The sequence below is a fragment of the Mustela lutreola genome, chromosome 13 (assembly GCF_030435805.1).
Source record: "Mustela lutreola isolate mMusLut2 chromosome 13, mMusLut2.pri, whole genome shotgun sequence".
Classification (NCBI taxonomy): Eukaryota; Metazoa; Chordata; class Mammalia; order Carnivora; family Mustelidae; genus Mustela; species Mustela lutreola.
In genome coordinates, this window is record NC_081302.1 from 62,906,372 (window position 1) to 62,920,965 (window position 14,594).

Below are 14,594 nucleotides of genomic sequence, written 5' to 3' on the forward strand. Positions count from 1 at the left end.
AAATTAAATATTTAGAAGGATTTCTATATGCAACGGCAAGGAAGTTTTTACTGGGATGTCCAAAGTGCTTGAAGAAAATGTTCACCAACAGTCATCTTTTCTCAGCTACTTTCACCTTACGGACACCCTGCAAATTCTGATAGTAACCTAATTACTAATACCTCAAAGATGTTTTATTTGTAGGTATACCAACTAAATTAACACATGCAACACAGACATTAAAAATACTCGGTATTAGTTATGGAAAATCACACATGTGTATGTACGTGCAAAGAGTAGGTATGGAGGTATCTAAACAAATACATATGTACCCACATTTAGAGATTCAAGAAAATTATTTGGAAACTTACATGTTTTAGATGCCCTATAAAAATATCCTCTGTCCCTTTCATCTAGCTCATCTATCTCCTTTCTATCAGTAATAAGATTATAATACAAGTATTTAATATTCTGGGTTCTCTACAGGTCCTTGTATAGAGTATGTAAGGAGAAGTATCTATGTAAAAACAATGATGTTACAGAATAAAGGTATTTCACAGAAAACAGGCAAACACAAAGTACTCTCAGAAAGAAAATACATGAACTATATTTAGTATTAAATATTTCAGGCATTCGAAATCCTTAATAATCTATCCTTTTTTGAACAGGAAACATATATTTAAATAAGCAAGATAAAGCCCTATGATGAAAAATATCTGTGGGCAAATGTTTTCTTCTAATTAAACACTTTACTCAATTATTTTCATTTGAAAATAGTGGCTTCCTCAATTATTTTAATGCTAGTGTCATTTTTATGTGCCAATTCAGGACATAAACATGCATCCTTGCTTATTCATCAAAAAAACTGAGAAGCATTATCCCTCCCCCTTCTTGAATTAATAAATCCTAACATGCAAAACAGCCTAATCCCCAGGCTCTTCTCTTGGTCAATGTGGTAACAGCACAGCAGGACCACCTTTAACCTCAACCATTTTGTAAAAAAAAACTTAAGTATTCTCTGGTGGAAGATGGCAACTGGGAAAAGGGAAATACAGGTTTAAATTACAAACGTCCTTAGTCTCTCCATGAAAATCAGCTTTTCTAAGGAAGCATGCTAAGAAATATTTTTGATAGGTGGTAAGACGTAAATGTGTGTAAATGCCTCGCCCACTCATGAAATGTGATGCAGAGAAACAGGAAATTAGTAGTTCTTCTATACACTGACAACCTGGCAACCAAATAATAACCAAATAATGCAAGTTTCAAATTTGTCTTGGAACTCAAAGATGATTAGATCAAAACCTTACCAATAAGCCTATATAGCACTACATATAACAAAGGAACATAAAAGGAAAAGAAATCCATTTTGTAGGAACAAACTGAAAAGTTCCTGGCAAACCTACCTAAATAACCAATGTTGCAAAATTATTAAACAGAGAAAACAAAAATTTATGTAGTAAGAAAATACATACTTCTGAATTAAGCAATGGAGGTACAATTCAGTAGAAACAGAACAAAGTGAATCTGAATTGCACATATACTTTAAGAGCCATGGGATTATATTTAACAACTTTCAAAAATGTGTAGGTGCCAAATAGCACTAAGTAAAGCATAAACATTTCTAAAAGAAGCGAACAATTCTTCTTTCTATATAGTGCAACCGAAAGTTGTAGACACAGGAAGGATTTCCCTGAAATTTGTCAAACTCATGAAAATTGTGACTCATGGAGCTTGGGAAAAGCACAAAATGTATTCCTAAATGTATCCTTATGGCAATAATGTTTCTGAACTACAACCAAAATTGAACCTAGGTTTAATACTCCTTTGTTATGTGTAACATTACACATTTATCAGTATCTTTTATTTTCCTGGCCAGCAATCTTGAAAGTTATAATGGACTACCTTGCATTATTTCATAGTGAACCATAATGGGGGGGGGGGGGGGAACAGAATGATAAAGAGAATTCTTCTCCAAAAGTCTGGAGTTAAAAAATAATAACCTCTGGACCTTCAATTTAATTCAGAAATGAATTCAGAATTCTTTCTGCATAGTTGCTTTCTGTAGATGCTTCAACAGCTGAGAAGTCTTAATGTACTCAGGTATTTGCACTCCAGTGAAAATCTTACCTTCCAGAATAGCTATAAAATATGGTTAAAATAAACCCTGATAAAACAAATGGAAAAATTTCTTTTGACGTTTTTAGTAATATAGGAATGAAGATCACTAATCAACTAGTGTCTGTAAGTCACTGCAGTAGTTGCACAATTGCCTGTGGGTAGAGTATCACAGAAACTGAGTGTGGTGAAGCAGGATGTTTTCCCCTTTTATAACATGAGGGAACTTCAAGGGATTAAAACCAAATTCATGTCAATCCTATAGCACAAAATTCAGACTCTTAATTCTGAGTACATATATATTTTAAGGAGAAAAAAAGAGGGCATTAAAACCATATACCGTATGGTCAGTTTCACTTTTGTATTATGTGCATATTGTACTTGAATCTGAAATGTTTCATACTTGTTATTTCATGTTATATAGCTTTTGGCCTTGATTGTGTTTTTTCACAGAAAGAAAAATCAACTGTTTTTCCACCTTAATATTCAACCTACCTGCCCATAGTTGTCTATGCCAGTTACTAATCTATTTAAATTTAATAAATCAAAAGCTGTCCTTAAGGATTGGCCAAGAGTCGTAAGTCCTTCAGCCTGAAGGTTTTTCAGTTCATTCATAAACGTCGCATGGTTTTCTTTCCATCCGGCCTGAAAAGAAAAACGTGAGAGTTTTTCATCCTTTAAAGCCATGTACACATGGACAGCCGTTACAATCTGCTGTTCACCAAGGAGCTGCTTCACTTTACAGTATGGTTTGCTTAACGTGTTAATACCGTATCACTGCCAAGAAAAACTCTCTTCAAAGGTGGCCAAGAAAAAAAACCTGCTTGCTTACAGCTTTTGGTGGCTAACAGCCTTAATACTTTATAACTTCCACGGGAAATGTACTCCCTAACTTACTACCCAAAATTCGGGCATGCAAAGGTACTAGTGGAAAGCAGAAGTGAGCAGGACTTCTGAAGTTAACCTACGGCTGTCCCACTGCCCCCCGGCCCAGTGAGGAAGAATCCCGAGCGCCTAACCCACCCCGCAGCCGCCCACCCGGTCACTCGCCACCCAGGGCGAGCGCGGCCGAGCCCCGGGCCGAGTCCCCTTTAATGCAAAGCCGGGCTCGGCGCGGCCGGGCCCGGCTGTCACTCGGGCTAACTTGAATAAATATCCCCCACAGTTCATTGCTGCCGCTCACGCCGCGGAGGGGAAATGTCGGCCATGTTGATCGCAGCGCTGCCGCCGCCGCCGGGCCGGGCTGGGGAGGGGACGGCGGTGACCCAGCGACTCCGCGCCGCGCCAGGACGCTCCGGAGCGGGGGAGGGGGTGGGAGCCCGCAGGGGAAAAGACCTCAGCGCCTGGAGCACAGCGGGTGGGGGAGGGGAGCATAATGAAGGGTGAATGGGGGGGGCGGGGAGGGCGAGCGAGGAAGGAACAGGGAAGGGAAGGGGGAGGGCGAGGGCTGTTACCTTGATAGCATAGGGTGGCTCTTCGAAAGTGACCAGCATATACCTGTCTCCTCTGCTGGCAGGGTCCCGGGCACGGAGCTGTGGGAGAGCGGGTGGGGGACGGGAGGAGGAACAGGGCGGGCGAAAGGGAAGCACAGAGGCGAGGTTACGAGGCAAAGGGGCGCCCAGCAGCCCCGCCGCCCCCCCCCACAGTACCGCACACGCAGCGGCCACCCCTCCACACCGCCCCCCACACACAGATCGGCCCCCACACACCGCCTGGAGCCCGGGCCCGGGCCGAGCCCGGCTTGCAGCGCCTGCCCGCCCGCCCGCCCGCGCGGTGGGGGAGGGGGTCCCCGAGCCCGGCAGCTCCCGCAGTCAGGTCCCCGACACCTCCGCCTCGCCGCCCCCGGCCGCCCTCCCCCCCACCCCTGCCGCCCGCGGGCCGCCGGCCCCCGGTCTCCGCCCGGGCTCGGTCAATCGGTACCTTCATGAAGGTCTCTACCGCGCCTTTGGCCGTGTCCAGGTAGGTGGTGCCCAGATGGCTGCGCTGGTTCATAGAGGCAGACGTGTCTATCAGGAACAGTAAGATGGGCATAGTGCTGGCCGGGGACACCGGGGCCCGAGGTGGTGGAGAAAGAGGAGATGGTAGAGGTGGAGGCGCCGGTGGCGGCGGCGGCTACCGCCGCTACGCGGGGCGGGGGAGCGCGGCCCCGGGGAGGAAAACACCGTCTGGGTCTTTCCTCCGGCTGCGGGGAGTTTCTCCCCCGATAGTTGAGAGGAAACTCCCCAGACCCAGTCCTCCCCGTCGTACCCCCGCCTCCGCCTCCTCCTGCCTGCCTGCCCGCTGGGGCGGGCGCCCGGCCGTCTGTCGGTCGGTCGGTCCGTCCCCCCCGCCTCGGGGGTCCCGTCCCCGCTCCCGGCCCCTGTGTGTGTCCCAGCGGGAGACGGGCCCGGCTCCCCACCCCACCCCCGGTGCAGGGAGTGGGGACCTGGGAGCTGGCGAAGAGGGGAGTGGGCTGAGGGGAGATTGGCCCTGGGGCTGTTGGGAGAAGTTTCAGGGACTCCCTCCGCACCCCGGCGGTGTCACCACTTTCTCAGCCCCTCTCGCTACTGAAGCGCTTTTCTCTCTCACACTCCGGTTTTAACTCGGGCAGGGTCTGCAGAGGCTCCGCCCCCTGACACGTCCTCGAGCCACGTGATGCACAGCCCCGCTGTTCTATTGGCTAAACCCAAGCCTCTTATTAGCATATTCAAACAGCTCAGGGGAGGGGGAAGCTTGTAGGCCAGCTCCGGGAACAGTTATTGAGCACGCGCGGAGGCGGGGCGTCGGGTGCGCGCGCGAGCGAGCGCCTGGGACGAGCAGGCGGGCCAGCAGACGCGGAGGCGGGCTCCGGGAAGGGGCGGGGACCGACCGCGGAAAGACCGCGGGGTGGGGGCGGGGGACGCGGCGGCGCGCGCAGGACGGCCGCGGCTGTGAGTCTGCGCGTCAGTGCCGCTGGCGTCTCCTTGGCTGTTGGAGGTGATAGGGGTCGGGGGAAGGGAAATGGAGGCTGGTCTCAGCTCCCCTCGTGAGGTCGCTTTCTCGAACTGCCTCCCCGATGGACGAGTGAGGAGGGGATGAGTAAAGTAGTCAAACACCCGATCACAAGGGGTCAGGCCCCGCGGTCTTGTTTCCGCGGAGAGCTCCGAGCCCGCGGTCGCCGGAGGAGGTTCCTTGAACCTGGGAGGGCCGGTCCCACCACGGGCGGGCCCGCGGCGGGGGGAGGGGAAGTGAGAGGTTGTTTATGACCAGGGACTAATCTCCACCAGTCCCACCGCTCCCGGTGGGGAGTGAGGTCGGGTCAGAGCTTCGCCTGCAGTCTCGGTTTTGGGGAGCAACCAAGGGTGAGGGCTCGCCCCAGAGCCGACCAAGAGTTCTCCGGGTGAAAGACCCAACAAAAAGAAAACTAACCCTGTTTTCCTAACTCAGCCGTAAGAGCGCATGGGGGAAGACTCCCAATATGGATAACAGTTTGTTGTCCTTGTTATTCTCAGGGAAAAAGAACCGATCATATCCAAAGAAATACCTCTCTTAAGCCTTTTTTTTTTTTTTTTTTTTTTTTTGGCCAAAGAATGTCAATTTCAGAGCTAAAAGGGATCTTAGAAAACGGTAGAACACTAACTTGTTATTATATGGAAAAACTGATCAGCTTGCCCAGGTGAGACACACGGAGGGGTTCCCCGTAAACCCTGCCAGTGCTCGCTCTTTCACTATATGCTGTTTCCAAATACTGTATGAGAGAAGACGTTCTTGGTTAAAAGAAGTCCCTGTCACCATGCCCGAAGTAATGAGTCCTCTCCTAAAGGTCCAAGGAAAACTGTCCACTCAAACATAACTAGTTGAAAAACTGAAGACAGTACCTGAGCTACAAGTTGTATTAAGAGACATACAACCCTTATAAAGAGTATGGAGATAGCCATAGGGCCTCTCCTGCTAGCCTTGCATTTCGATTTTATTTTTTTATCCTGAAATTCTTAATTATTTACTGCCTGATCATTTAATGAAATTGTTCCTACTAACCTTAACACCAAAGCGACATGTTTTGTGGCACTTTTTTAAAATCTTGAGTTTATATTTCATAACATGTATGTTTCCTAATACTTAGGACAACCTCTGAACTTCTTGTTAATTTATAATGGGGCTATTTCAGTAATATGCTGTTCTGTTAGTATGAACCATAGAAGAAAGATATTTTTAAGAGAGCTGGACTACAAAATAAGATGGAATACAGGTCTTATATCCAATATTTGCTGAGAACTGGTGGAATTAAATGATTAAAATGTGTATCCTGCCTTCAAAGAGCTTATGGTTTTTTTAGAAGAATATTACATGCATATTATTAGCTACTACAAGGCAGAGAGTGATTAGATACTAAATAATTCAGAAAAGAGAAAAATGCATTACCCTTGGGTTATGGACATTCTCCAGGGACAATATATTCATATATTCCTTAATGCTGAGTTTCTGAAACTGAGCTTCTAGATCTGGAGATAAGATCAGAGTTCTTTGATATTTGAAAATTTGTGTTTTCATTTTAATGACTATACCAGTTGTCATAGATAAAGACAAAATTTTTCTTTCAAAATTATAATTTGCAACTGAAAGATTTTCATGGAATTGGTCTTCAGTTTTCTGTATCCATGCTTTTCAGACCGGTTCACAGACCCCTGCCTATCCAAACATGTATTCTCTAGAATGACAAGAATTTCCTTTGCATTACTCAGGTTTGAGAAACACTGCTTCAAAGGACTAGTAGGGTTTGGATATGTGAGTAAAGGAAGAGGAAGCTGCTGGTGAAAAATTCCTTTTAAGACATTGAAAATATAGTGAAGAAAGGAAGTTAGCATTGCCAATGGCTTCCTGGGGAACAGTGAAGTTCGGCTAGGCTAGAGCACTAGGAACGTGAAGAATAGAGTAAGATCCTTCAGAAAGGTAAGTCAGATCTAGACAGTAGAGGGCCTTTATTCCAGACTTAAGAATTTTTTCCCGTATAAATTAGTTTTTAGCTAGGGTTTTAAGTACAAAGCAGTGTTTGAAGGAATCAAACTTGACTACTGAATGACTACTACCATGCATGAATTATGACCTTCCTTGTTACAGTTATTTGAAATAATTTCCAGTGGAGATGACATGGCTCTTCCCTGACTCAGTGGAGTTGGCAGATTGTCATAAGTGAAGGTGTATGGTAGAGAAAGGGCTAGATGCAAAAAACCAGGGGAGCCAAGTCCAGTGAGCCAACCTGGAGTATATAACCAGAACCTGTGCTTATTACGGCACCTGAGATCAAAGGCCAGGTTTCCAGTTCAGGAGCCCGGAAATACTCGAAGGTATCGCCCTGAGGCAGAAGAGGAAAGAAATCAGGACATACAAAGGCAGCAAATCAAGAGGCAATCAGAAACCAGGAAGAATTGACGAGTGGTCCCTAGACAAAATTGTGAAATAGGCCAAGTTTATTCTTAGTGACTCTGGTTGACAATGAAGCTATTGGTTGATGATGGCTTAAAGCAGTAGTTCTGGACCAGGAGATGCATATCCGCATTGCCCACAGAGTTTGAAAAATAATAGTAAATGTACCAAGTCCTCATAGCCAGAGGAAAGGGATTCAGTCGAATTGGGATGGGCCCTGGTCATCTCATTTTTTAAAAAAGCTCTTCAGGTAAATCTTAGAAATTTATGTGATTCAGAACTATATGCTTAAAGTATAAAACTAATGTTTTATATCTGCATCTAGTAGTACTCAATAAATAACTTTAAAAATTCACATAGCCTAAGAGATACTACATTTCTTAAAAGAGCTTCTAAAATAAATCTGCAAACTAAAGCAGAAGAAAACTATATATGTGACACCACTGTAGATATTAGTGGATTTGTATCATATGCTTATTTAAATTGCTTGAATTCAACCATGTTTGACAAAAAGAAAACTAAAGAGGGTGAGAGATTTCCACTGTTCTTCTGTGAGTTTAGGCCTCAGAATAAGCATGAGATGGGAAATAAGAATCTCCATTCAATCTCTGTTGATTCTAGAAAGATTCTGGTTATAGGCAGGCTTATTTTTCTGAAACATGGCCCCTAAATGCAGGCCAACTATTTCATCAGACTCAACTGAAAAAACAGCGAGCCCTTGCAATGCTAGAGGGAAAATGAGTTGAAGTAGTGTGGGCTAAACCCTGGGCTGCTGCAGTCCAGGGGATTAGGGAAGATTTTGCTGGGAGGACATTGGTCAGAAGAGGTATGTGGGAGAAAATTTGCTCTTTGTTGCTGGATTTAAAGGAGCTCTGCCTTAATGCTATGACTCCAATCTAAAAGGGAATGAATAAATTCTATGAAAGCCTCTGAAGGAGTAGTGACTCTGGCTTAAACAATAGCCTAAATTGTGGAAATGAGGCTATTTTAACAATTAAGAACTGATGAATTAGATTCATTGTAGGAGCCAACCAGAGTCCTTTTAAATTATTTTAAACCAATTAAGCAGGATAACACGGTTTAAAAATAATTATGTGCCAAGGACTTGGCTTATGGTATCTGGATGTGCCATCTGAACAGAGTAATCAGATGAACCCAATGTTCCTCATATGTAACCTAACAAAGTTTTTTTGGCTGTCATACTATTTCCTCAGCTCTCTGCTTTACTTTCTGAGATCACAGTAGCCAATGATGCTGACAGGTTGCCAACATTTAAAAAAAAAAAAAAAGGCAGCATAAAAATTTAGATGTGAAATTATGTACCAGAATGTATTTGGATATAACATATATAAAGAGATTGAATTTTGGTCATCATATTGTATCTCATTAGTCCTCAGGAAAAAATGCTACTAAGGGAGTACTATGAAAAGGATATTAGATCTCTCTCCCACAAGCATTATTTCACAGTAATAGTTGAAGTCTCAGATGATTCAAGATCAGTCCTGAAAATGGACGCATACAAATTGAGAATTAGAATCACAGTGGAACAGTTTCTCCAGCTAAAGAACATGAACATTAACATTGCAGTAATTCGATAAATGTTCATTGCATACCTACTACGTGACAGGCACTAGCGTAGGTCATAGAGAGTTTGTAATCTAATGGAAACACAGGTAAACATGATGAGACTGTGTAATTATGATAAGTCAGCAAACACCAGGCATGATAAGACCAGGATGGCTTTGAAAATGCAAGGTTATATACGTTATTTCATCAATTCTGAGACACCATGGGTTCTAAGAAATGCCATTATTTCTGGACCACTGAAATGAAAAAAGTGCTAATTAAACTATGACAATGATTTTGTCAATTAGAATTTTTCCACAATGTATTAAATTCTACCAACCAGGGGATTTAATAATGGAACACATTTTAAAAGAATATTCCACTATTAGAAAAGTAATGTCAAATGTAAATAAGTTATTGAAACAGTTAAAAAAAAAAGTACTCCACTACAGAATTTTCTTCCAAACTACCAACTTTTAATCTACAAGTGGTTTTTTTAAGCAGGGGTGGGGGGGCTAAGAGAGAGGGAGTGAATCCCAAGCAAGCTCCACGCCCAGCGATTGTTCAGTCTCACAACCCCGATATCAAGACCTGAGCCAAACATTTAACCAACTGAGCCACCCAGGCATCCTAATATACAAATTTTGATGCTCATGCTTTCTTGATCCAACTAGAAGATGTCAGGGAAAAAGTTTTCAGACCACAACCAGGATTTACATCCTCTCTTTAAATGGCTGGTTGCCTGAAATGTCTAGGGTTTGCAATTTTCTAGGCATGCTACCAGGAATAACCATGAAGTTTGCACAAGTACAGCTACATCACAACTGCCTTCTGGTGACAGCATTGTAAGATCCCATTATTGCAAGTTGAATTCCAATTTTAGAGATGTTAAAGTAGAAAGAAATGCACATTTTAGAATCAGGAAGATGCCCATTTAGTGCCGGTAGCTCTTAAAATAAGTATCATTAGAATATACAAAGAGCTTTGTGAGCACAGAAGATAGACCAGCTAATCTCACAAAGTAAGTAATACTTGAGCAAACAGAACTCATATGGGGTTAGGATATGTGTGTGGAAGAGTGGTGTGAGGCTGGGCCACATCAGGGAGGGTTTCACATGTCCAACTAAGAAATTTTGAATTCTATCTTTGGTTGATAGGGAAACAGTTTGGGATAAGGGAGCAAGATACTCAAATTCTCATTTCAGGAAGATAATTCCAGTAACAATTGGAAAGAACGATTAGAATGGGAAGACAGTGGGGAAGGAGACCAATTGGGCAATTTCTGCATTAACTGAGGGAAGAAATAGGAAGTACTACAGAAGTGGTGCCAAGAAAGTAAGAAGAGGGTCCGAAAGACACTGAGGGGCTATTACTAGGTATTTACCCCAAATATACAAATGTAGTGATCCTAAGGGGCACCTGCACCCCAATGTTTATAGCAGCAATGTCCACAATAGTCAAACTATGGAAAGAACCCAGATGTCCATCAACAGATGAATAGATAAAGATGTGGTGTGTGTGTATATATATACACACATATATATGTATAAAGATGTGGTGTGTGTATACATATATATATATATGTATACACACACACAAGGGAACTACTCAGCCATCAAAACAATGAAAGTTTGCCATTTGCAATGACATGGATGGAACTAGAGGGTGTTATACTAAGGGAAATAATCAGAGAAAGTCAATTAGCGTATGGTCTCACTCATACGTGGAATTTAAGAAAACAGGATCATCGGGGAAGGGAGGGAAAAATAGGACAAAATCAGGGAGACAAACCACAAGACACTCTTAACCATAGAAAACAAACTAAGGGTTGCTGGAGAGGAGAGAGTTGCTGGAGGGGAGAGGAATGGAGTGATGGAGTAACTGGGTGATGGACATTAAGAAGGGCTCGTGATGTAATGAGCACTGGGTGTTATATAAGACTGATGAATCACTGAACTCAACCTCTGAAACTAATAATATACTATATGTTAATTAATTGAATTTAAATTTTAAAAAAAAGACATTGAGGTGCTAGAATTGACAGAACTTGGTGAACTGGAGTAGATATAGGCAGCAACATCCTTTGTGAGATTAAATCCACCTTGTGTCATGGAAACTGAATATTCTCAAACTACTGGTGTCTGTAGATTCCAATAAGAACCAACTGTGCTTTTTCAGTCATTTGTCCAGCAAATATTTCTTCACTCTCTAGGATGTGCAGGAGCTGGGAATTTAGCAGTAAATAAGCGGGGGAAATGCTTGTCCTTATGAAGTTCACATTCTAGTGGGAGAGGTAGACAATAAACAAGGTAAATAATCATATGCTATGTTCACTGAAAGTGCTAAGGAGGAAGAATAAAGCAGAGAAAGGAACAAAGTGTTACAGAGGGAAGAGGGTTGCAGTTTTAGATATGGACAGCAGGAAAGACTTCATTGAGGGAATGACTTTTGAGTAGAAACCTGAAAGGAAAGGGAGACAGAGCTGATTGGATCTCTAGGGGATGACAGATTTTCCCATTTACTGAAGTCTAGGGAAACATTTGTGGTTTGAAATGCTGATGCATACTAAAGTCTTACCTGTTCATAAGTATTCTTTGCTGATGCTTAGTATTGTTATTCATAACAAGTGTTAAAATAATTTGCTGACTTAATATATATTCTTATTAATAGCAGTATTCTAATGAGTATTCTTCACCAATATAGTTTCAGTTATTCATGAAATATGAAGAAACCTATTTATCTTTTTTTTTAAGATTTTATTTATTTGAGAGAGAGAGAGAGCATGAGAAGGGGTAGGGTCAGAGGGAGAAGCAGACTCCCTGCATAGCAGGGAGCCCGATGTGGGACTCAATTCCAGGATTCCAGGATCATGACCTGAGCTGAAGGCAGTCGCTTAACCAACTAAGCCACCCATGCACCTGAGACTTATTTATCTTAAAGTCAATAGGTACTGTTTTAGATTCTTGGGATTCAGTGTTAAATGAGATAGACCTAATCCCTATCCCCACAGTTTTGCCAGATAATACATAGGACTCACAATTAGTTCAGAATCACAGATAATGCATAACTGTTTAATAATATCACAAAGATTATTACAAATTAGATGGAACACGTAATTACAAATATTACATAGAACATGTATTGAAAAGTTATGTGCTATCTACCTGAAGTTCAAATTGAGCTGGTATCCTGTATTTTTATTTGCTGAATCTGACAATTCTGTGACCTCACTGAACTTAAAACCTAAGTACCAGAGGCAGAGATTAGTAAATATAATTAGCATCCAGTAGACATGTAGAACCTAGGATGCCATAAAATGGAAGACACTGTAACTCTAAATATGTGGAGAAAAACCTGACTGTGAACCGATTGCCCACCCTTAAGAGCAAGAAATAAACTTGTATTTGAACCATGTGCTTGGATCCTTTTGTATCATTCTGTCTTTATTATACCAACCTAGCCTAACTGAATTAATGTGGCAGTCTCTGATATCTATGATCATGCCCACATTTACTCCAGAATCAAAAGTTTTCATGTAAAGTACAACAACAACAAAGAATACGTAAATAAAAGCAAGGCGCTTGGATGGCTCAGTTGTTAAGCGTCTGCCTTCAGGTCAGGTCATGATCCCAGGTCCTGGGATCAGGCTCCCTGCTTAGCAGGAAGCCTGCTTCTCCTTCTCCTCCCACTCCCCTTGTTCGTGTTCCCTCTCTCTCTGTCAAATAAATAAAATCTTTTTAAAAATAGATAAATAAAAGCAACAGAGGTAGACCAAACCCTAAAATTGCTTGTACTATATATAGTCCTCATTCTAACATAGATTTAAACCTGAGTGTTTGGGGCACCTGGGTGGCTCAGTCGGTTAAATGTCTGCCTTCAGCTCAGGTCATGATCTCAGAGTTCTGGGATCGAGTCCAGCATTGGGCTCCCTGCTTGGCAGGGAGCCTGCTTCTCCCTCTCTCTGCCTGCTGCTCCCCCTGCTTGTGTGCTCGCGCACTCTTTCTCTGTCAGATAAGTAAATAAAATTTTTAAAAAGAAAAAAAAAAACCTGAGTGTTTTGAAGGCAGACATGAAGGACATCAGAGCATTATTTAAAAATTATGTAATTTGATGGTTTCCCTAAGCAACTAACACTACATATTATTTCTGGCTATTAAAACACTTTAAATTATTTTCTTATTTCAGTTATTGAATGTAGACAGGTGTTGTAGGCATTGAAAATTATAAATAAGACATGTTTTTCACTTTAGAAAGTTTAGGGCCTAGTAGAGGACATAAAGATATATAATAGTAGGGAAAATATAATCAGTGCCAAAAGATAAATGCATATTGTATCTCTAATTGAAGTGAGAAGTTCAGACTAGAGAAGAATAGAATATAGCAACTGAATGAGGAAGCATATTTTCTTCAAAGCTTTCCTGCTTTCTATCTTCAAATTTTATTTAAAAGAATGTGTCAAAAATGTATGAAATACAAAAATAACAGAGAAAAAAATCACTTTAATCTCACTACCCAGACATAGTCACTGATAACACTTTAGTATCTATCTCCTCCTTTATATTTTATTTTATTTTTTAAATATTTTATTTATTTATTTGACAGAGCGAGAGAGCACCAGCAGGCAGAACAGCAGAGGGAGAGGGAGAAGCAGGCTTCCCACTGAGCAGGGAGCCTGATGCAGGGCTTGATCCCAGGACCTTGGGATCATGACCTGAGCCAAAGGCAGCTGCTTAACCAACTGAGCCACCCAGGTGCCCCTTTCCTTTATATTTTAAATAAAATTGAGGTCTTTTTATACATGCTTTTCTGTCCTTTTTTTCTACTTAATATAATGTGAGCATTTTTCATTAAATAAATTTTAAATATGACTTTTAACAAATGTACGATATTGATGCCATGGATGGACTTGTCTTGACTTATTTTCCTCTTATTAGTAGATACTTTATTTCCAGGATGTTTTACTTTTGTCAATAATGATGCATTGAATATCCTTATATCTGAATCTTTATAATAATTCAACAACAATTGTTCAAACACTCCCTACTTCTCTGGATGTTGGGAGATACATTAGTGAACAAATAGTCCCAAATCCCTGCCCTCACAGGGAAGGAGAGAGAAATGATAAATGTGTAAATATGTAAACTTTAGGTTATATCAGATAGTGATAAATGCTCTGAAGAGAAATAAAGCAGGGAAGAGGAGTAAGTGGTAGGACTAGATGTTTCCTTTTAAACCTATGCTATAGAAAATAATTAAAACAGGGAGTGAAATTTGATAAATGCCCCAAATAGAAGTTCAGAATGCTATGAGGGATCCTTGGGGTGGCTTAGTCCGTTGAGTCCCAAGATCAAGTCCTACATCGGGCTCCCGGTTCAGCGGGGAGTCTGTTTCTCCCTCTGGCCCTCCCTGCTCTCGTGCTTTCTCTCTCTCACATAAAATGCTTTTTAAAAAAAAAAAAATGCTATGAGGAGCATTTACCTGAGAGGATAGGTCAAAAAAGAGAAACAAACACTTAGCAGGAAAAAAGGTAGACAACCAGGAACTCGACTTGA

At 42.0% G+C, this 14,594-nt stretch overlaps 1 protein-coding gene and 1 long non-coding RNA gene across 6 annotated transcripts in view; one reads left to right on the forward strand and one right to left on the reverse strand.

Annotated features, from left to right (window-relative positions):
* The window catches only part of INTS6 (integrator complex subunit 6), a 109,258-nt gene extending 104,599 nt beyond the window's left edge, over window positions 1–4,659 (reverse strand). For 4 of the 5 annotated variants that reach the window (XR_009346835.1, XR_009346837.1, XR_009346836.1 and 1 more), the window contains exons 1-3: window positions 4,015–4,659; window positions 3,549–3,626; window positions 2,590–2,739 (exon numbers count right to left, since the gene is read on the reverse strand). Coding sequence is in view for 2 of the 5 variants with exons in the window: in XM_059143767.1 (XP_058999750.1) it covers window positions 2,590–2,739; window positions 3,549–3,626; window positions 4,015–4,125 (339 nt within the window). In the remaining 3 variants the exon portion in view is untranslated. Of the gene's footprint in view, window positions 1–2,589; window positions 2,740–3,548; window positions 3,627–3,803; window positions 3,875–4,014 lie in introns of those variants that run through there. The other variant, XM_059143768.1, reaches the window with a different exon arrangement.
* Window positions 4,660–5,634: 975 nt separating this feature from the next.
* LOC131813483 (uncharacterized) overlaps window positions 5,635–14,594 on the forward strand; it is a 34,345-nt gene continuing 25,385 nt past the window's right edge. Inside the window, exon 1 of the long non-coding RNA XR_009346842.1 lies at window positions 5,635–5,728. This is a non-coding gene — a long non-coding RNA (uncharacterized LOC131813483). The remainder of the gene's footprint in view (window positions 5,729–14,594) is intronic.